The 22,090-nt window shown below is 36.5% G+C and overlaps 1 protein-coding gene across 1 annotated transcript in view; it reads right to left on the bottom strand.

Moving 5' to 3' along the window:
* Window positions 1-22,090, bottom strand: part of TTN (titin) — a 275,748-nt gene that overhangs the window by 117,369 nt on the left and 136,289 nt on the right. The window contains exons 150-198 of the mRNA XM_069577076.1: window positions 21,335-21,403; window positions 21,092-21,181; window positions 20,655-20,951; window positions 19,528-19,608; window positions 18,675-18,752; window positions 18,078-18,161; window positions 17,856-17,930; window positions 16,439-16,522; window positions 16,246-16,329; window positions 16,042-16,125; window positions 15,639-15,713; window positions 14,193-14,276; window positions 13,353-13,427; window positions 13,153-13,236; window positions 12,904-12,978; window positions 12,672-12,755; window positions 12,477-12,560; window positions 12,155-12,235; window positions 11,988-12,071; window positions 11,695-11,778; window positions 11,263-11,346; window positions 11,064-11,147; window positions 10,865-10,948; window positions 10,666-10,749; window positions 10,467-10,550; window positions 10,272-10,352; window positions 10,076-10,156; window positions 9,879-9,962; window positions 9,680-9,763; window positions 9,482-9,565; window positions 9,286-9,366; window positions 9,089-9,172; window positions 8,892-8,975; window positions 8,695-8,778; window positions 8,500-8,583; window positions 8,305-8,388; window positions 8,112-8,195; window positions 7,917-8,000; window positions 7,723-7,806; window positions 7,556-7,639; window positions 7,336-7,422; window positions 7,122-7,205; window positions 6,912-6,995; window positions 6,702-6,779; window positions 6,215-6,298; window positions 5,624-5,767; window positions 5,278-5,355; window positions 2,214-2,327; window positions 674-742 (exon numbers count right to left, since the gene is read on the bottom strand). Coding sequence (XP_069433177.1) covers window positions 674-742; window positions 2,214-2,327; window positions 5,278-5,355; window positions 5,624-5,767; window positions 6,215-6,298; window positions 6,702-6,779; window positions 6,912-6,995; window positions 7,122-7,205; window positions 7,336-7,422; window positions 7,556-7,639; window positions 7,723-7,806; window positions 7,917-8,000; window positions 8,112-8,195; window positions 8,305-8,388; window positions 8,500-8,583; window positions 8,695-8,778; window positions 8,892-8,975; window positions 9,089-9,172; window positions 9,286-9,366; window positions 9,482-9,565; window positions 9,680-9,763; window positions 9,879-9,962; window positions 10,076-10,156; window positions 10,272-10,352; window positions 10,467-10,550; window positions 10,666-10,749; window positions 10,865-10,948; window positions 11,064-11,147; window positions 11,263-11,346; window positions 11,695-11,778; window positions 11,988-12,071; window positions 12,155-12,235; window positions 12,477-12,560; window positions 12,672-12,755; window positions 12,904-12,978; window positions 13,153-13,236; window positions 13,353-13,427; window positions 14,193-14,276; window positions 15,639-15,713; window positions 16,042-16,125; window positions 16,246-16,329; window positions 16,439-16,522; window positions 17,856-17,930; window positions 18,078-18,161; window positions 18,675-18,752; window positions 19,528-19,608; window positions 20,655-20,951; window positions 21,092-21,181; window positions 21,335-21,403 — 4,329 coding nt within the window. The remainder of the gene's footprint in view (window positions 1-673; window positions 743-2,213; window positions 2,328-5,277; window positions 5,356-5,623; window positions 5,768-6,214; window positions 6,299-6,701; window positions 6,780-6,911; window positions 6,996-7,121; window positions 7,206-7,335; window positions 7,423-7,555; window positions 7,640-7,722; window positions 7,807-7,916; window positions 8,001-8,111; window positions 8,196-8,304; window positions 8,389-8,499; window positions 8,584-8,694; window positions 8,779-8,891; window positions 8,976-9,088; window positions 9,173-9,285; window positions 9,367-9,481; window positions 9,566-9,679; window positions 9,764-9,878; window positions 9,963-10,075; window positions 10,157-10,271; window positions 10,353-10,466; window positions 10,551-10,665; window positions 10,750-10,864; window positions 10,949-11,063; window positions 11,148-11,262; window positions 11,347-11,694; window positions 11,779-11,987; window positions 12,072-12,154; window positions 12,236-12,476; window positions 12,561-12,671; window positions 12,756-12,903; window positions 12,979-13,152; window positions 13,237-13,352; window positions 13,428-14,192; window positions 14,277-15,638; window positions 15,714-16,041; window positions 16,126-16,245; window positions 16,330-16,438; window positions 16,523-17,855; window positions 17,931-18,077; window positions 18,162-18,674; window positions 18,753-19,527; window positions 19,609-20,654; window positions 20,952-21,091; window positions 21,182-21,334; window positions 21,404-22,090) is intronic.

The following is a 22,090-nucleotide window of genomic DNA, read 5'->3' as shown; positions in this document are numbered from 1 at the left end:
TAACAATTTTATTTTCAATAGATGTTTTATAAACCTTTATTATTCATTTATATATCCCAAGCTTAGATAAGGAAAAATACTGTTTAAAGAGAAATATGTTTTGAAAAAATGACCTGCAGTGAGAAAGAAACTTCCCTACAACATGAGATCTGTATACCCAAAAGAATGTTTTGGAGTCCCTGAGAAGAGAGTGATAGGAAAGCCATAAGGAAATCCCTATGAATCATATTAATGGTATAGAAGGAGACAGGACTTATTTTTGGTGCTTATAACACTGGCTAAAATACTGTTGTTCAAGTGAAATCACAAAGCTTTCTATTGCTAGCTCTCAGCATTTTAATCTAAGATGTGTCCTGATATTAATGTCAGCTAACCAGTAAAATTTGCTATTTTTTAGTTTAGGAAAATGCAAGAAGATATATGTAGATGAGACAAAGAAAACAACATCTATCCATGAATGCATGAAATTGATGAGAGACAATGAAAGCAACACTTATGAACCAGGACTATAAAAGCTACAAAAACAGAAGAAATCAGTGAGACTACTCTGATTATTATTTTTAAAAAAAAGGAAAAAAGAAGAAGAGAAAGAAGAACTTTGTAGAAAGCAGGAAGAGCAAGGAGTTAGACAAAGGGATACTGAATATGAGCATTTTCTAGACTGTTGAAATACCTTTCAGAGGTGTAAGCTCCACTTTTTCTGGAACCACAGGCTTCTCAGGAACTTTCTTCTTCGAAACAGCTTTAAAGAAGATGATCTTACTTTTATTATTTGTTTATTGAGACTGATCTGAAGCAAATTATGAAATCCCTGCTTTATTGTCTATACCCAAAAGCATTAGCAACAGCCAAGAACAGCCACTGAAGAACACACAGGAAGCATTCAAACCATGAAAATAGATTCAAGTTTTACTCCAAAGCAGAGTAGTAAGTTAAAGCCTAGCTGAGACGAAAGATAAGTTTTACTCTTTGCAGGGGTAAGAAATCTTCCTTTGCATATAGATTTTACAAGAAGAGAAACATATTTAAGTGTGTGTCTTCATAAAATGTCAATCAACAGATGGGTAATCTTTTAAGAAGTGTTCGCTTTTTCTATGTCCGATTTAAAATGCCAAAGACCCTTCCTACAGGCCAGGAGTGTTGTAGAGAGGCAAGAAACAAGCTTTCCTATGGAAAACTCTGATTTTGTGTACATGCGTAGGTAAGGGAAAAGTGCTCACCTAAGATTGTATCTAGATTATTTTAGATTGGGAGATCTTATGACACCACCAATAAGACAACATTTTGTTAAAATAGAAAGAATAATACAATTTTGCTAGTTTTCCAGCTTTTAAAGATGTTATTTTAAGAATTAAATAATATTGAATAAATTCAAAGTAAAAGTGAAAGTCACTCAGTCATGTCCGACACTTTGCGACCCCATGGACTATAGCCCATGGCATTCTCTAGGCCAGAATACTGGAGTGGGTAGCCTTTCCCTTTTCCAGGGGATCTTCCCAACCCAGGGATAGAACCCAGGTCTCCAACATTGCAGGCAGATTCTTTACCAGCTGAGCCACAAGGAAAGCCCAAGAAAACTGAATTCAAAGAAAAATCTAAATGCAAAGAGAATGAAAGAAAGTGTAACAAGGGGAACAACCACAGAACACAGTTGGGTTTTTATCGAGTTGTTAAAAAAAAAAGTGGGGAAGCAGTGATAAGTTGTTCATATACCTTCTTTTCATGGTATATGAACACATCAGCTATTGGATCCCATAAATATAAAGCCTATAGTATATTTTAAAGCATATGTCATTCTTTAAGGACAAAGTTTTGGCGTTTGTATAAATTCCTTACTGCAATATTAAAAATATCCTGCTAAGTTTTCTTCTACATTTCACATGCACAAGATCCCAAAGACATGCACGGCAACCACACTTTGAAATCAGAAAACCCTTTCACCCCACTCTGCATTAGAAAGTTAGCTGGATAGCCCCTGCACCCACATGGTCAGGATGAAGCTAACCATGGCACACTTTCTGACACTTTGGGCAGCAAGCGTGGCCTGACAACGCCCCCAGGGCAGCATAAAACACAAGTCTCTATGAAATTCCCCAGCATGATCATGTCCAGAAGAACACATTTTAAAAATACATTTCTTGCAAGCACCACTTCAGATGTTTGGATGGAAGTTTGGAGCAGGTTAATAAAACTTTGGAAGTATCATTTTATACCTTTAAGCTGGAATATTTTCTCCTTGACATCTTCTTTAGGTGGAGCAGGAGGAGGAGCTGGGGGCCTTGGTTTGAGTTTTGGTTTCTCAATAACCTTCTTTTCAGGTTCAGGTTCTTAAAAGAGTATTTCAGGAGTATTAGTATATGAATACAACGACTGGTATGTGGATTTACAGTATATTCAGCAGAAATATGAGGATATTTATGTAAGAAGTAAGAAGCATATTCAAGTAAGAAGTTTGCTTTTTTGGATACATAATATTGGTATCCAACATAAAACATAAAAACGTTCAACATAAAACATAAGAATGTCAACACTGTACATAGATAACAAGTCCAGCACAAGCACTAATGAAAATGATGAAGGAAGCATCCATATAAGCCACACCGATGTGAAATAAATAGTACAAATGACATGAATACAGACAAGATGCACATTTAAAACAGAATACCTTACATACAGGTGAAGAGAGACATACTGTACACATTAAACAACGTAAAACATATACATATACATCAAGAGGAAGAAGATGGTGATGAAGATTTAAGTCCAATTAACTGAATACCTTGTGCTGGTGTTTCTTCTGGCTGTGGTTCAGGTTCTTCGGGTTCTTCAGGCTTAACATACTTTTCAATTTCACGTTCTTTAGAGAATGTTGACAAAGGATAAGAGGTTGTAATGTAAAGTTCTTCACAAGACTCACAAATTTCACATAGATGCAAAGATGACAGTTGCAAAAACAAAAATATACGTATTCACTTACATAGAAAAAGGGGTTAATATTTCAACTTTCTTATATTCAAGCTTTCTACTGTGTGATGTATGCTGATGGCAAATGAAATGATTTTTAAAATCTGATGTTGGGTTAACATTGGAAGATCCAATGCAATGATTCCAGTTTTGCCTCAGTAAACTGTATCTTTTGGAATTTATAATTACAATCAAGAAAAATCAAAGATTATACTTCAAAAGAAGTATAATGATTTGAAAAACGAAGCAGTCAAACATATGCTAAAATGCTTTTGCATGTAATTTCAAGAAGGAATGTTAGCCTATAAATACTTTTGTATTTCTAATAGGAGTTTTCAAGAGATTAAAAATTTTGTATGTATACATATATATACCTTCAACAGGGGGAGTCACTTTTCTACCAATGGTTATGGTTGCTCTTTCTTCATATATTATTTCCTCAGGCGACTCTTCAACTTAAAAAACACAGTGTTTTATATTAGACTGAATTCAGAGTAGAATACTGCAACTGCTAAGTTTCAACGTATCAACTTAGTTACACACTATAACATATTCTTCAGAAGATTTCAAAATACCAATAACTTTACTACATAAGACAGGCGACAGATAAACACAAAAGATCCATCTACAACCAAAGCAAGATGATGAGACGACTACAGTCTTTCCAAGATTCAGAGTGCAGCCAGGTACCTTGTACAGGTGGAGCTTCTGGTTCTTCAGGGACAGGAACTGACACTTTCTGTTCTGTGATGATTTCCTTGGGAACTTCAGGCGCTTTAAAGATATTGATTTTGTTTACTATTAAAAATTTAGAAGATGTACAAGAGCAAAGAGCAGACAAAGAATACATGGGTACGGTACTTCATCTTATAAGACTCTGTGGGGAAAATAGCTTTAGAGGCAAGGCACCCTTTTGGACATCCTAATTTAATAAATGAGTGCTTGCAGCCTTCTTCATTTATTTCTCATCCTCTGTGTGCCTTTGAACATAGAGGTTTTCCACTGGTCTAACTTTGATGATTTTAAAAACTGAATCTACATTTTTTGAGCAATCACTCCTGCACTCTCAACTCTTATTTCCCTGGTAATGACTTACGGATCGACATCTCCGGCCCCAATCTCTTTCCTAAGTTCCAGATGCATATTCTCAAATTCCGTACTTGAAATGTAAAGGATACATTCACTGCCTTCTTTCTAATATCAGTTTGGGGGTTCAGTGAACCATTCTCATGGCCTAGCTCCAACTCTTATAATCATTTTGGGCTCATCTATTTCCCTCATTACTTTGAGAATAGACACCCACTTAATCTCCACTTCTCTTAAATCCAGTCCTTTCCATTTCTGTCACTCAATTTTTGAAGACTAAAAATTGCAACAGCTCTTTTCTATTATTATCTTCTTCGAAGAATTTGACCTGCTGCCAGTTATCTGAAGCTCGACTCCTATTAATTTATACACCACTGAAGCTTCCTATTGCCCACAGACTAAAGTACATGCCTTATATTAGCATTCAAAGAACTCCAAAACATGACTGGCATCATTACATCCAGCCTTATCTTTCAGGATAGGCTAGGTTTCTCCTCTTTGTCTGTTTTATTTTCTCTTTGCCTTCATTATTTCCCTCTGATTTTCTGTAAAACCCCTTCTTGCATAAACTTATACTTCATATTTTGTTATAAGAACTACTATTAAGATGCTTAGCATTCAGAGAAATACATTCTTTCTTTCTTCATGGTAGATACCTTTTACTCGCTGGATTTCTGGTTTTTTGGTAACAGGCACAGGTTCTTTCTTTACTGGAACAAGTCTCTTGGGCAGCTCAGACACTTTGAAGATATTAGTTTTATTTTAGAAAGAGTATTTAAAGACATTGGAAAAAGTGTTAAGAATAAAGAACTTATAATTAAAGAGCAGCATTAAAATTAATGAAAGCAAAATAAGGACATTTTTGTCCCTAACACTGAAGACAACTTATCGGATTCCACTTGAAGATATCAGAATACTTAAAAAAAAATTATAATGTCAATGATGATGTTAATACCTTTAATTTCTGGTGTTTCTGGCTTCTTAACAGTTGGGACTTTCTTCACTGGGACAACTTTCTTTGGCATCGCAGGTACTTTAAAGATATTAGTAGCATTTAATAATATAAAATTGCAAGATGCAATATGTACACATTAATTTGACAAGTCTGCTCAGAACTGTAACATACAGACGACAGTTCATGATACAGCACAATATAAAACAAGGAAAGAGTGCCAAATTTCTGACAACACACAAAAAAGAAGTAAATATTTATTTTACTGAAAGTACCTTTAGGAGGTGGAGGCTCTGGTTTTTTGATGACAGGAACTTTCTTCTCTGGAACAATCTTCTTGGGCTCTTCAGGCACTTGAAAGACAGGGATTTCTTTTAGGGTCAAATGATTACAATGAAAAGATTAACGCTATGAATGAATAAAAAAAGATCACACTTGGCTATGCTGCATTGTGTCTGTAGGACAAAAGCTTTATGTGTGCAACTGACTCTTGTTGTTGCCAATAAGGTCAAATGTTAAAGAAGGAAATAGAAGACTGAGATGTTTGCCTTAAGCAAGATAAATAATAGACATAAAAAATTAAATGGTCTATTCTTCCATTCAGTGAATCTTGTCTTGTACCTGCTGGTGGTGGGGCTTCCGGTTCCACCTCTTCTACAACAGGAACTGGCTCTTCCTCTTCAACAACAGGAATGGGCTCTTCCTCTTCGACAACGGGAACGGGCTCTTCCTCTTCAGGAACAATTTCCACAGGTTCTTCATAAACTTTAAAGATATAGTTAATTTTAATTGAATGTGTGGAACAATATTCTAAAATGCACAAATGTGAAACACAATACATAGTCTTGACTTCTTCCCTTGTTTCTATTAATATCATCACTTTTATTAAGATGAAATCCATCTTGTTTGACCGATTTCTGTTTCTATTGCTTTGAATGTTTGAAAAACCCCTTTGGTGTTTAATAATGTCATTTATAGTCATTAGTTCACCTGTACATTAGAGAAACTTTGTGTAACACAGCTTATGATGGCCAGTGTAGTTGCTGACTATGGACCTCAAATAGATTTAAGATTGGAGCTAATTAAGAACAGTGAAGTAAGACAAATAATTAAAGGGCAGAAAATGACCAAGAGATAATGAATTAGAAGAGGAACAAGGCTTACATTAAAAACAGTCAAAAGTGGTAAGCTCATAAACAGCATTACGTGTACCTTCTGGAGGAGGAGACTCTACTTTCTTAGGAATAGGGATGGCTGGTTTCTCCTCCAAGACAGGTTTCTTTGGTACCTCTGGCACTTAAAAGAAAGAGTTAGTTTTACTTCTGGGTAGCTGAGAAGTACATGAAATTTATACCATATCTAGTTCAAATAACCCAGGGACAGATCCATGAACAAAATTCACAATGAGGCCAGTGATCTGTTCTTGGATCCACATGGCAGGAAGAAAACGAAGCCTAGTAACATTAACAAAACCATGTTAGAAAACTCTTCCAATACTTACAACAGATGTACCAGTCTTTTTTTTTTTTTTTAAATTTTCAATCAATGATGCTATTTAAAAACATTTAAAACCCTAAACATCCAGTATAGTAGGTTTGTAGTTGTTAATATAAGATGTTTGACAAACAAAAGGCTTTCCTATTGGAAGTGACTTTCGAAACCAAGAGTGAGTGCTTATCTACTGGTTAGTGACATGTACCTTTAGCTGGTGGGACTTCGGGCTTTTTGGGAACAGCTACTTTCTTTTCTGGAACGACTTCTTTTGGAACTTCAGGCACTTTAAAGATATTAGTATTTTAACATTATGAAGAGTCACTTGTAAACATTCATCACATTTACACAGTACAAAACGCTTTTCAAGAGCTAAAGGTTGTATCCACCTCTTTAGACAGTAGACAGTTACCAGTACCTTTAGCCGGTGGGACTTCTGGTTTCTTGGGAACCACTGGAGGCACTTTCTTTTCAGGAACAACTTCCTTGGGCACCTCAGGCACTTAAAAAGATATTAGTATTTAGCTCATCATTTCCATGACATACGGAAATCATTAAGCTGAGCAGCGAAACATAGCATTTTAGAGACAGACACTTTTCTGTAGGAAGCAGAGGCAGTGGGAAATACCTTTCACTGGTGGTGGTTCAGGCTTCTTGGCAACGACAGCAGGTGGTTTCTTTTCTGGGACAGGTTTCTTAGGTGGGACGGTCACTAAAGATATTACGATTTATGTTTTAGAAAAGGTGAAGAAGAGTGAGAAACGAGAAAAGTCATAACGCCTAGAATCTGGGGGACAAGAAGGGCCAGGATTGGCTAAGGCTGCACGGCAGCTGGCCAGTACCTTTTGGAGGAGGAGCAGGAGCAGGTTCTGGCTCTTCGACTTCAACTGGAGGCTCCTCTGGGGCTATTTCCTCAGGCTCCTCATGCACTTTAAAGACACAAGCTTGTTTGAATGCTAGAACTGACTTAAACATACAAAACATTTTGTAAAATCATTTTTACAACACTCAGAAGACAGTTTTTCTTTTCAAGAATACTAGTTTGGAGAGTTTCATCATTACCTGCAGGGGGAGGACTTTCCGGTTTGGGAGGAATAGCTTCAGGCACCTTCTTTTCTGGCACAGCTGCCTTTGGCACCTCGGGTACTTTAAAGAGATTAGTATTTTCAGCATTAGACTGAGTGGAGACAAACAAACATTGTCAAACACAGCAACATGCAGGCAGCTACCTTTGGCTGGTGGGACTTCTGGCTTTTTAGGAGGTGTCACGGGCACTTTCTTCTCAGGGACAACTTCCTTGGGAGCCTCAGGCACTTGAAAGATATTAGTAAAATTACATTTAGGAGTTATGAGATCATTGGAACAAATTATTTTCAAGAGCAGAGGAGTTATGTTTTTTAAGCCTAAGATCAGTGACAAATACCTTTAGCAGGTGGGACTTCTGGCTTTTTAGGAGGTGTTACGGGCACTTTCTTCTCAGGGACGACTTCCTTGGGAGCCTCTGGCACTTAAAAGATATTAGTAAAATTATATTTAGAAGTTGTGGGAGCACTAGAGCAAAATGTTTTTGAGAGCAGAAGAGTTTTATCTCCTTAAATCTAAGGTGAGTGACAGCTACCTGTAACAGGTGGGACTTCTGGCTTTTTAGGAGGCGTCACAGGTACTTTCTTTTCAGGGACAACTTCTTTTGGCACCTCAGGCACTTAAAAGATATTAGTAAAATTACATTTAGTAGTATGAGACCAATGGAGCAAATATTTTCAAGAACAGAAGAGTTATGTGCTTTAAAGCCTAAGTTTCATGACAAATACCTTTAGCAGGTGGGACTTCTGGCTTTTTAGGAGGCATCACAGGTACTTTCTTTTCAGGGACAACTTCTTTTGGAGCCTCAGGCACTTAAAAGATATTAGTAAATTTATGTTTAGTAGTTATATGACCACTAGAGCAAAATATTTTCAAGGGCAGAAGAGTTTTATCTTCTTAAATCGAAGGTGAATGACAGGTACCTGTAATAGGTGGGGCCTCTGGCTTTTTAGCAGGTGCCACTGGTGCTTTCTTTTCAGGGACAATTTCTTGAGGAACTTCAGGCACTTAAAAGATAGTAGTTTTATGCTTAGGTTAAAGAGGTCAATGAATTAAAAGTACTTCCAAGAGCAGAGGAGGCGTTTCTTCTACAGAAAAAGTACTGGGGTGAAAAATACCTGAAACTGGTGGGACTTCGAGTTTTTTGGGTGGTGCCTTGGGAACTTTCTTTTCTGGAACAACGTCTTGGGGAACTTCAGGCACTTGAAAGATATTAGTATTTTATGGTTAGGTTAATGAAGAGCAAAGACTTGAATCATTCTCAAGAACTGAAGCGACATTTCTTCCGCAGAATGAGGTCAGAACCAACATGTACCTGTGACAGGTGGAACTTCTGGTTTTTTGGCTGGTGCCTTGGGGACTTTCTTTTCTGGAACAACTTCTTGGGGAACTTCAGGAACTTGAAAGATATTAGTATTTTATGGTTAGGTTAATGAAGAGCAAAGACTTGAATCATTCTCAATAACTGAAGAGACATTTCTTTTGCAGAATGAGGTCAGAACCAACATGTACCTGTGACAGGTGGAACTTCTGGTGTTTTGGCTGGTGCCTTGGGGACTTTCTTTTCTGGAACAACGTCTTGGGGAACTTCAGACACTTGAAAGATATTAGTAGTTTTACGGTTAGGTTAATGAAGAGCAATGGACTAAAATCATCCTCAAAAATTGAAGAGACATTTCTTCTGCAGAATGTTGTGGGTCAACATGTACCTGAGACAGGTGGGACTTCTGGTTTTTTGGGTGGTGCCTTGGGAACTTTCTTTTCTGGGACAACTTCGGTAACTTCAGGCACTTGAAAGATATTAGTAGTTTTATGATTAGGTTAATGAATAGCACTGGGCTTAAATCATGCTCAAATCCTGAAGAGACATTTCTTCTGAAGAATGAGATCAGAGCCAACATGTACCTGTGAGAGGTGGGACTTCTGGTGTTTTGGGTGGCTCCTTGAGAACTTTCTTTTCTGGGAAAACTTCTTGGGGAACTTCAGGCACTTGAAAGATATTAGTATTTTATGGTTAGGTTAATGAAGAGCAAAGGACTTGAATCATTCTCAAGAACTGAAGAGACATTTCTTCTGCAGAATGAGGTCAGAACCAACATGTACCTGTGACAGGTGGAACTTCTGGTTTTTTGGCTGGTGCCTTGGGGACTTTCTTTACTGGGACAACGTCTTGGGGAACTTCAGGAACTTGAAAGATATTAGTAGTTTTATGGTTAGGTTAATGAAGAGCAATGGACTAAAATCATCCTCAAAAACTGAAGACACATTTCTTCTGAAGAATGAGGTCAGAGCTAGATTGTACCTGTGATAGGTGGGGCTTCCGGTGTTTTGTGTGGTACCTTGGGGACTTTCTTTTCTGGGACAACGTCTTGGGGAACTTCAGGCACTTGAAAGATATTAGTAGTTTTACGGTTAGGTTAATGAAGAGCAATGGACTAAAATCATCCTCAAAAATTGAAGAGACATTTCTTCTGCAGAATGTTGTGGGTCAACATGTACCTGAGACAGGTGGGACTTCCGGTTTTTTGGGTGGTGCCTTGGGAACTTTCTTTTCTGGGACAACTTCGGTAACTTCAGGCACTTGAAAGATATTAGTAGTTTTATGATTAGGTTAATGAATAGCACTGGGCTTAAATCATGCTCAAATCCTGAAGAGACATTTCTTCTGAAGAATGAGATCAGAGCCAACATGTACCTGTGAGAGGTGGGACTTCTGGTGTTTTGGGCGCCTTGAGAACTTTCTTTTCTGGGATAACTTCTTGAGGAGCTTCAGGCACTTGAAAGATATTAGTATTTTATGGTTATGTTAATGAAGAGCAATGGAATAAAATCATCCTCAAAAATTGAAGAAACATTTCTTCTTCAGAATGTTGTCTGGGTCAACATGTACCTGTAACAGGTGGGACTTCCGGTTTTTTGGGTGGTACCTTGGGGACTTTCTTTTCTGGAACAACTTCTTGGGGAACTTCAGGCACTTGAAAGATATTAGTAATTTTATGGTTAGGTTAATGAAGAGCAATGGACTAAAATCATCCTCAAAAACTGAAGAGACATTTCTTCTTCAGAATGTTGTCTGAACCAACATGTACCTGTGACAGGTGGGACTTCCGGTTTTTTGGGTGGTACCTTGGGGACTTTCTTTTCTGGAACAACTTCTTGGGGAACTTCAGGCACTTGAAAGATATTAGTAGTTTTATGGTTAGGTTAATGAAGAGCAATGGACTAAAATCATCCTCAAAAATTGAAGAAACATTTCTTCTTCAGAATGATATCTGGGTCAACATGTACCTGTGACAGGTGGGACTTCCGGTTTTTTGGGTGGTACCTTGGGGACTTTCTTTTCTGGAACAACTTCTTGGGGAACTTCAGGCACTTGAAAGATATTAGTAGTTTTATGGTTAGGTTAATGAAGAGCAATGGACTAAAATCATCCTCAAAAATTGAAGAAACATTTCTTCTTCAGAATGATATCTGGGTCAACATGTACCTGAGACAGGTGGGACTTCCGGTTTTTTGGATGGTGCCTTGGGAACTTTCTTTTCTGGGACAACTTCCTTGGTAACCTCGGGCACTTGAAAGATATTAGTAGTTTTATGGTTAGGTTAATGATGAGCAATGGGCTTAAGTCATTCTCAAAATCTGAAGAGCCATTTCTTCTGAAGAATGAGGTCAGAGCTAACATGTACCTGTGACAGATGGGGGTTCCGGTGTTTTGGGTGGTGCCTTGGGAACTTTCTTTTCTGGGACAACTTCTTGGGGCACCTCAGGCACTTGAAAGATATTAGTAGTTTAAGAATTTGGGAAATTTGAAGGCATATGTTACAATGATTATGAAGAGACAAGACAATATATATTCTTAACACAGCAGTGGGAATAAATAGCTTTAGCAGGTAGGACTTCTGGTTTTTTGGGCACAGCCACTTTCTTTTCAGGCACAACTTCTTTAGGACCTTCGGGAACTTTGAAGATATTAGTATCTATTAGTTAGAAACTATGAAATGGGAATACTGACAACACACTTGCCCAAGCAAATACCATTTATAAAACTGACGGACACTTCTAAACGCCCTTTCCCCAGCCCCCAAAACAGGTGACCAACAACATGGAAAGATAAATACCTTTAGCTGGTGGAGCTTCTGGCTTTTTAGGAGGAGCCACAGGGACTTTCTTTTCAGGGATGACTTCCGGCGGCACCTCAGGCACTTAAAAAATATTTGTAATTTGTGTTTAGAAAGGTGGAAATAGTGAATGACTATATCATGCAATTATACACCAAGATATTTTGGATAACTGCCAAACCCCTTTTTTCTTTAGAATTTTATTACCTTTATGTAGTGGGATATATACACATAATTTCTTCTAGCTAAAAGAGCAGTTATTTCCTTCCCGGTATGTATAGTATTGCCATTACCTGCAGGGGGAGGACTTTCCGGTTTGGGAGGAATAGCTTCAGGCACCTTCTTTTCTGGCACAGCTGCCTTTGGCACCTCGGGTACTTTAAAGAGATTAGTATTTTCAGCATTAGACTGAGTGGAGACAAACAAACATTGTCAAACACAGCAACATGCAGGCAGCTACCTTTGGCTGGTGGGACTTCTGGCTTTTTAGGTGTCACGGGCACTTTCTTCTCAGGAACAACTTCCTTGGGAGCCTCAGGCACTTGAAAGATATTAGTAAAATTACATTTAGGAGTTATGACAGCAGTGGAACAAATTATTTTCAAGAACAGAAGAGTTACAAGTACTTGTAACTGGTGCTTTCTTTGCAGGGACAACTTCCTTGGGAGCTTCAGGCACTTAAATGATATTAGTAAAATTATATTTAGGAGCTATGCGGTTCACTGGAACAGATATTTTCCAGAGCAGAAGCATTATGTCTTTTTAAGATCAGTGACAAATACCTTTAGCAGGTGGGACTTCTGGCTTTTTAGGAGGTGTCACCGGTGGCTTCTTTTCAGGGACAACTTCCTTTGGAGCCTCAGGCACTTAAAAGAGATTAGTAAATTTATATTTAGGAGTTATAGGACCACTAGAACAAAATATTTTCAAGAGCAGATGAGTTTTATCTTCTTAAACCTAAGATCCAGGACAAGTACCTGTAACTGGTGGAGCTTCTGGCTTTTTAGGAGGTGCCACAGGCACTTTCTTTTCAGGGAAAACCTCTTTGGGAGCCTCAGGCACTTTGAAGATATTAGTAAATTTACATTTGAGTCACAAGGATCAACACAGACAAGAATCACGTTTACACAGCAACGCACTTTAGAGGCTAGCAAGGCAGTTCTTTCCACAGCCCTCCCTATTCCCTCCTGAGGGGGTGTTAGGCTGTACCTTTGACAGATAAGACTTCCGGCTTTTGGAGAGGATGGACTTTTTCCCAGACAACTTCTACGGGCACCTCAGGCACTTCAAAGATATTAATATTTTCACATTTAGGAGTCACAAGAATCAATGCAAACAGGAAACACATTTATATAGGACACACATTTCCTATATAAACACATTTATATAGGAAACACATTTATATAGAAGATGTTTGGGACATTTTCCCCAAACATCTAAGCTTCCGGGAACATATACCTTTATCAGCAAGGACTTCAGCCTTTTCATGACGAACCACATATGTTTTCTTTTCAGGGACAATTTCTTGGAGAGTCTTGGGCACTTTAAGAAATCAGTATTTTAGCATTTAGTGTTTCAAAGGTCAATAGGAACAGCAAAATATTTTCAAGACTACAAGTGCTATTTCTTCTTGAATTTGAGAGTGTGGAAACTTGTACCTTTAACTGACGGAGGCTCTCTTTTTTTGGAAGGCACTCTTTTTGCAGGAACACCTTCTTGAGCAGCTTCAGGCACTTTAAAGATATTAGTATTTCACATTTAGGAGTTAAAATGACTAACGAAAACAGTAATCACACTAAGTTAGCAAATGTAGTTTTCTAGACATCTCTTCTCTGCCTATTCTCCCCTTGCCCCACCAAGCATCTAAGTTGAATGGGATTAGTATTAATAGCATTCTTGAGAAGATGGGCTCACCCTTCTCTAGCAACTAGTCGAGGTGCTACGACACTAGACCCTCCTTATGAAATATTTGTTCAATGAATATTTTTAATAAAAGCATTTCCTGTTTTGATAGGAATGGTCACACACATTTTCTTCTGAGAGGGAACTTCTTGTGGAGCTTCGAGTGCTTTAAAGATGGTATGTTTACACTTAGGAGTTAGGAAGAACATTAGAAAAACAGTTTTAAGAACTGAGGGTGGACAATTTCTTCAGTATCTGTTCAGAGGTGATGTGTACCTTTCATAGGTGGACATTCTGGCTCTTTAGGAACATCCTTAGATACTTTCATTTCATTTCAGGAGCAACTTCTTTCACAGCTTCAGCTACTTTGAAGATGTTAGTATTATACTTAGAGGTTAAGGGATCAGTGGGGACATTAATGATATTAACCAAAGTGACTTTATGACTATAAGGGTGCCTCCTTCAAGAACTGGATGAGGTTCACTCCTGAAAAAAGGAGTGAAATCTTTTCTTTGTTATTTCCCATCTCCCTACCACCATACACATGGTGGGCATATGTTAAAGAAATGAAGGAAGGATGATAGAATAAATGATACCTTTAGGGGATGGTGTTTCAATTTCAGGAGGACCAGCCATGAGTATTTCCTTTATAGGGACAACTTCTTCAGGAGATGCAGGCACTTTAAAGATATTAATGCATTGTACTTCAGAGTGATAAGAGCAGTGAAGACTTTTACTCATAACCCACCTACAGGAATGTTCCAGACTGGGTGACCTACTTGCTCCCTGAATCTGATTCTTTGGTAATAGTATGAATGTTTGATTATCAGGAGCTGTTTTCTTAGTCACCTCAGACACTATCAATGCTAGTAATTTTATTTCTTTGAATGGAAGGAGTATAGAAAATAAGATAATAAAAATTTACCTTTAGGTGAAAAAACTCTGAATTTTGAATAATTAACAATGTACCTTTTGCTATCAGTTTGGGGAAAATAAAAAAGCTCCTTTCTTATCTGAACTGGCTTTATGTTGTACCCTCACATTAGGTACTTTAAAAGGGTAATTGTTTTCAGGAGAACAATTAAAAATTTTAGACTGAAAAAATAGTGTCAAAGCGCTCAGATATTCTTCAAATTATAGAATATCATGGGCATTTTGAAGAATTTGTCATTTTGGATGTTTTAAAACATTTTCACGTTTTAATTAATCTGAAAATGTTCCAAATGGGAAAACTTAAGACTCTTTAGAAATAATAGACAAGGAGAGGAGCAAATAAATTATTCAGGGCAGAATTCTAACTTTAACTGGTTTTGGTTTTAACTGCCCTGGTTTCAGACAGTTTCAGAGAGGATGTTACACACTGAACAGTTCCACAGTGAATTTAATATTTTTTTTCTTTAGGTCATGGTTTTCTGAAAGTATTTCTGATATTTAAATCCTAGAGGATATCAATTATTTCAAATTCATGTGCTTGTTTTTAGTGGTAAATTTAATAGAAAAGCAATTCCAATAGGTAGTTGTATCATATCCTGGAATTTCAATCCCACGGAGCATTTGAATTACTGACTCACAGTTACAGCCAAGAACCTCTGTCATTTGACAACACTGATTTTCACTTTAAAGAGGGGTGGGGTTAGACTCTTCAGTCCAGCTTCAGGGATATAAATGTTACAGGTGATCTCTCATATAGATTTTTTTCTAGTACTCTGAATTTTACTTTTTAAGGCAACAGCAAAAGCTATTTCCTAGTGAAGAGACTACCTGGGTCACATCTGCATATGATATGGATATATATTTTTCCTAGAGGCCTCATAGATAACATTTATAGCCCAAGCATCTCCCTGCGTATAAAGGTATGGACTTTTCCCGCTTATGACTCAGGGGCACATGTATAATACCCAGTCAAGCTGCTACTTTGGGGGACCCACTTTGAAGTGGCCTCCCTGGTAGCAACTAGAGCTTTTAAGATATTAGTACTTTCACACGTGTTAAGTACAACAACAATCAGGAGATAAGAAGGCCGACTTTCTTCTTGCTTGTACCTTCCGGTGGCGGTATTGTTCTTCTGGTAACAGGAGCTCGTCTCTCTGGAACACCTTCCTCGGAGACTTTCAGCTCTTTAAAGATATTAGTATTTTTTAATTGAGAAAAGGCAAAGACAGGAAGACATGACTTACAAAGAAAGTTAGGTATATTAACAGACATTATAACTTTAAATTAGATTTTTTTTGTTCTAATAGTTTATCATTATTTGTTGTATGAATGGGATTTGACTTTTTAGGGGCAAACCATAGACAGTTCCTTGTCTTGGGTACATTAGGGACTCTAAAGATATTAGTATTTTAGCATTCGAGATTGTGAAAATCGACATAAAACAGTGAACATATTTTGCAGACTGATAAGGAAAGATTTTCTTATTTAGATTTTCATAGCTAAGAATTATACCTTCGGTAGGAGGGTGCTCTGGAATGTGGGGAATAGCCTCAGGTAACTCCACCTCTGGAAACACTTCTCTGGTTGTATCAGGTTCTTTAAAGATATCAGTAGGTTTACACTTAGAAGTTGTAAAAACAGTAAATTATGTAACATGCAATATTTGAGTCTTCAAGTCAAAGATATTCATCCAAGTTTGATGTTGTTGAAATGTACCTTTAGTTGCTGGTGTTTCTCTCTTTTTGGGAATAGTCACATATATTTTTTCCTCTGGAGCAACTTTCTTGGGTGGTTCAGGCACTTAAAAGATATGAGTACAGTTATGTTTATTAACAGTGAAGGAAAGTACTGAGTTTTTTAAAATGAGCCAAAAGTAAATTTTCTTCACTGGGTTATTGGTATTATATACCTTTTGCTGGTTTGGGTTTTGTTTTTTGAGGATGAGTCACAAGAACTTTTTCTTCCAGAAATGATTCTTCAGATACTTCATAAACTTTAAAGATATTAGTATATATATATATAATTAGAGGCATTTCCAAGTGGATGAAGAATACCATTAAGAAAAATATGTTACATAATACACACTCATAACTCAAATTACAGTAGCACATAGACCCAAATTAGTGGCAATAACACACTGGCCTGGAAAAACTCTCTTTTCCAGTTTCATGATATAGGACTGTCGCCACCTCTTTATAAGCATGATGGTAAAATTGAGGAATTCACTGGCCAGGGACTAGTATATGATTCTTCTACTTTGTCTGCAGAAAGCTACTGGTAAATTTTCCCTGTTAATTTTAATGGATTTTTTTTCTTAAAGAATGGGATTGATGTTGAGTTGCACATCAAGAATTCTAGAATATTTGACCTACTGGAAACTCATCTAAGTCTCTTCCTGTGCCAGAAACCTAGTTACTTATATTTAAAAAATATAAACTAAATCTAGTTTATGGCTTCATATTTAATATGAATGTGAAAACCATTTAGGGATTAGAAGAAAATAAAAATAAAAATGATTAAATATTTGGAAAAATTAGGCAACTAAAGAAATAAAGATTTCTCCAGCTTTTAGAAAGTAAGACTAGTTGATAATAATAATCAAATTCAAGTACACCAAGGGTATTCAAACAAGGGAGTCGTCATATATTTTTACCCCAACCTATTATTATAGGGTGACAAAAACAGGATATAAATTTTAGATTCAAGTAAGTGGAAACTGGCATTTTCACTCTTCAGATTATTAAACATCATTCTACTTAGAATATTTTATTACTCATATTATTTTACCATTTAATCATAATTTTGCATAAAAGCAAAACCAAAAATGACTTGAGGATTCTTTTGCAATTATAATAGGCCTTATAAATCTATGGGTATTTGAGCAGCACTGGCAAAATGTTTCCAACAGTTATTGCAAAAAGTAAAAAATAATAACGGTGAAGTATTTTGATTCTACAATATCTAAGTAAAATATTATTAAGAAGTTCAGGAAAGTTACCTTACGATCTGAGAAAATGAATTGCTTAAAAACAGAAGACATTTTTACAGAGACCACATTAACAAGACAGTGATAAATTCAACAAGACAAATGACTTTCTAAAAATGGGCAATGGTATACATAAAGGACTATTTTTTTTTGACTATTTGTTTTTTAAATTGGCAAGGAAATATACCTTGTCTGAGGCAAACAGTCATTCAAACTATTTAATTTGAGCCAATATTTTGGGCATGTTGGGCTTTTTCAAGATATTAGTACATTTACTTTTAAAAGCTATGAAGACAGACTCAGACAAACCAAAGAGAACCACCAATTTTTCTACACTCACTGTAAGTTGTTGCATCTTCAGAAAGAACTATGCATGATATTTCTTCTTGAATACTTTCCTTGGGCACCTCAGGAACTTCAAAGATATTAGTATATTAATTGTAATAAATAACTAATATAGCAAGAATATAAAGACACAAAATACAAATATATCACACTCACTGTAAACCATGAATAATTAGACATAGTGTTATTTCCTATTGTGATTAGCATCAATGTATACCTTTAGCTGGTGGAACTTCAGGCTTTTTAGGAACAGCTTCACGAACTTTTTCTTCTGGAACAATTTTCTTGGGTACTTCAGGAGCTTTAAAGATATGTGTTTGTTTTATTTTTAAGAATTGCATCATTGGGTATAAAATATCAAGACAAAAAGGGTCATCTAAGAAGGAGAATGTCAAAAATCCCCAAATTAGGAGTCATCCAAACATCTTTCTAGATTGCCTTGTCGATGAATCCTTGATTTGTCATATTAGAAAGACTTCGCCCTTTGAATATAGCATCATTTTCTTTGTTTCTAAAGCTGCTTGACAATAACTTCCACCATGAATTATTTTTGAAAAAGAGGTTGAGGGGTCAACATTTAAATACTGCTTAAGAAGAGGTTCAGTACAGATAATAACAACATTTAGGCTTGGGTCTGTGTTCCCTGAAGGCTGTTACAAAAGGTAGGATTATGTTATGGGACATAAATTGAAATTTACATCATTCAGCCATTTTGTGGTGGTGAGGGGAGAATGATCTCTCTCATTCTTCATTGCAATAAGTGAATAAAAGGGAGTTTCGTGTTAGCAATGAATCAGCAAAGGCAGATAGATACCTTTAGCTGGTGCAACTTTGGGCTCTTCAGGAACATGTACTTTTTCTTCTACCACGATTTTCTTGGGTACTTCAGGTACTTTAAAGATATAGCAATAATTTACTTTTGAACATTCATAAAGACTTTTAACAAGTAGAGCACACGAGAAATGTAAACACAGAACAGAACGACAGCCACAACATAAAATACAGACATCGCTTTATCAGATACATTACAGTAATTAATATGAGCTGAATTTTGATAACATATACAGTAATAAAAAAAATCCAAGGGAATTTCTCATGTAAGAGTCATAAGAACTTGACAAGAAAAATGAGTAAGACACCTTCTCTGCTTTTTCGCCTGTTTTGTTGGAATAATTGGCATTTTCAGTGATAACATTCTTAAATGCTTCAGAGACTTTAAAGATGTAAGTATATATTATTTTTTAAATACTGTTTCTTATTTATGTTGTAAAATTCAAGAAGTTTAAAAACATGAACAAAGCAAGGACATCAAACACAAAGTCATGATATATTTGTATCTAGTAGGTCATTAAAATTAATAATCAACAGAAAAATAGGGATTTATCAATACGCATATTAGTGAATATAAGATCAAAGAGCACCAAAGGAGGAAAACTGGGTTCACTATTTGGTTAGTAGTGATATTCATTTTGAGTATTCTTAACAGTGACTGTTTTTTGATAGAACTTCCTTTAACCCCTTACCCGCTTTAAAGATATTAGTTTGTTTTAGACATTCCAAACACACAAAACACAGAAGAAAAACATCAAGTAGAATGCAAACTTGTAAAGCTGCCAAGGTGCTACTGCACGTAAAATTAGGTAAGTAATTTTTCACCAATAAAATACCTTTAGCTGGTGGCTCTTTTCGAGGAACAACTTTAGTGGGTGGTTTTTTTGGAGGGATGACTTTCTCAGATATCTCAGGCCCTTTAAAGATATTAGTGTTTTGGTTTAGAACCGACTTCTGAAGTGTAATTGTGCTCAATGACCAAAGTTAGTACAATGAGGGCTCCTAAGATGCTTTCTCTGTTCATATTTTTACGATTTACACCAGACCTACTTCCAAAAAAGACTTGATTTTGCTAACTTTCATCTAGGTTGTAAATTTACTATGTATACTAAGCACATACACATTCCTTCCTATTGAAAGTGAAAGTTGCTCAGCCATGTCCGACTCGTGATGATCCCAAGGACTATACAGCCCACGGAATTCTCCAGGCCAGAATACTGGAGTGGGTAGCCGCTCCTTTCTCCAGAGGATCTTCCCAACCTAGGGGTCAAACCTAGGCCTCCTGCATTGCTAGGAGTCCCACATTTACCAGCTGAGTCACAAGGGAAGCCCCTCCTTCCTATTACACACATATTATTAACTTGTTCAAGAACTGGAGTGGTCTTGTAGAGGAAGTATTTGTAAGTTTATTCTCAGAATATACTAGAATGCAGGTGCTGCTACCACACTTCATTTCCTTTTTTAATGTTGTTTCCCTTGAAAATATCATAAAATGGTGGAAGCTTTGGATAAGTAATTATCCGTGTGTGAATAGCTGGTTGAATTGCTAACAAAGCAATGGTTGTTTTGCCTCGACTATAAATTCCTCAGTGCACTGAGGAGTTTCTTCTTATTCAACGGATGACACTGGCTAGTTATTTTGGAACCTGTAACAATCATGTAACATTCTTTCTTGGAATTTAAAAAGAATCCACAAATTCATACAGTGAATTTTCTTATCTCTTCAGGCAAGTAGAGATCAGATATTAGTATCTAATTGCCTAAAACTATACTCTGGTTAATCTTTACTCTGTATCAATCATTGTTATCAAGTAAACTCATACTTCAAGTTATTTCATGATTTTATCGAGGAAAATAAGTGAACTTCTAATGTCCAAACTGAACATGACATTTACTTAAAAAAAAGAAAAAAGAAGTTAGGGCAACATATAACAATTTGTAGTATCTGTACAATTCTTGATACCTTTAGGTGGAGCTTTGGGTTTTTCATATACTTCCTCTTCTTCAGCCTCTAAAACTTCAATTACCCTATGGACTTCTTCAGCTCTGTGTACTTCTTCTTCTGCTCTATACTCTTCTGCTTTGAGGAATTGTTCTACCTCATGGAACTCTTCTTCTTCAAAATACTCTTCAACCTCATGGTACTCTTCTTCAAGAGCCTCTTCCACTTGCGCTTCCACTATGTCTAATTCTGTTCTCTCTTTCACTACTTCCTCTTTGTGGAAAGCAACAGATACTTTTTCTTCACGGACAGCTCTCCCTGAAAGAGCATCTATTTTAAGAGACTTATCTTTTTAAGCACAGGAAAAATGAAGATGTAAATTCAAAATATAAAGAACAACAACCGAGAAGAGCTTTCATGCAACCATATAAAAACATCAAAGATCTGCCCCAAAGTACCTTTAGCTGCGGGAACAGCTTCTTTTTTAGGCACAGGGACTTTCTTTTCTGGGATTTTCTTTTCTGGGACTTTCTTTGGTACTTCGGGCACTTTAAAGACATAGTTTTAATATTTAAGACTGTGAAGAGCAAGCTTTCATAAGCAAAAGACATCAAATACAATCAAGACACGTTGACACAAAACATAAAACTGTTAATGAAAAGAGATTATAAGAAAGTTGAGGTTAAAAAGAAAAGATGTACCTTTAGCTGGAGGGACCTCTTTTTTCTGAACAGGAACTGGTGGTTTTTCCTCAGGAACTTTCTTCGGCACTTTAAAGATATTAGGCATATCAGTTAGCTGACAATACTCAATGATAAACGTGAAATAGAAACATCAGAAATAGCATTAATATTACAACAATCAAAGTTTAAGAAGTCACTCTGTACTGTAAAATTGGACACAAATTTTATAGGCAATAAAGATATCTTCACTCATTTGTGCTTATTCATACCTTAGAAGAAGGTATGTCCACAAGAAACCTATGCCATCTTTTTGTTTTTAATAGCAGGGATTATCAATATTGAGGCCGATTCTACTATTTTTAATTTCATAAAGGCTTTTTTTCAAGTGATTATCCTCATGAAGTACTTAAGCCTCAATATAGGTGTCACATTCTGCTGGGCACTATCATGTCTGCTGAGGCTATCTTTACTGTGGTAGAGACAGCATAGCCTAAACAATTAGGAGGCTACTGAAGCATTAGCCTAATTAGGAAGCAAAGAGAAAGAGATGCTTTGTAATAACCTTGAATACTCTGCTCAGATATCACAGAAGGAACACTAGGCTCTTTAAAATAATTATTATCTAAGTATTAGGATAGATATCCCCCATAAAAAATGCAGCAGATATAATTACTGTAATAATTATATGAGAAAATTCTACTTATATAATGTAATAAAATCTAGGAATGGAATGTTGAGAATAAAGATCCCCTGTAATGTGTCTAAGTATAGAGA

This window comes from Ovis canadensis, chromosome 2 (genome assembly GCF_042477335.2).
Source record: "Ovis canadensis isolate MfBH-ARS-UI-01 breed Bighorn chromosome 2, ARS-UI_OviCan_v2, whole genome shotgun sequence".
NCBI lineage: Eukaryota > Metazoa > Chordata > Mammalia > Artiodactyla > Bovidae > Ovis > Ovis canadensis.
This window is presented reverse-complemented; position numbering and strand designations above follow the sequence as displayed.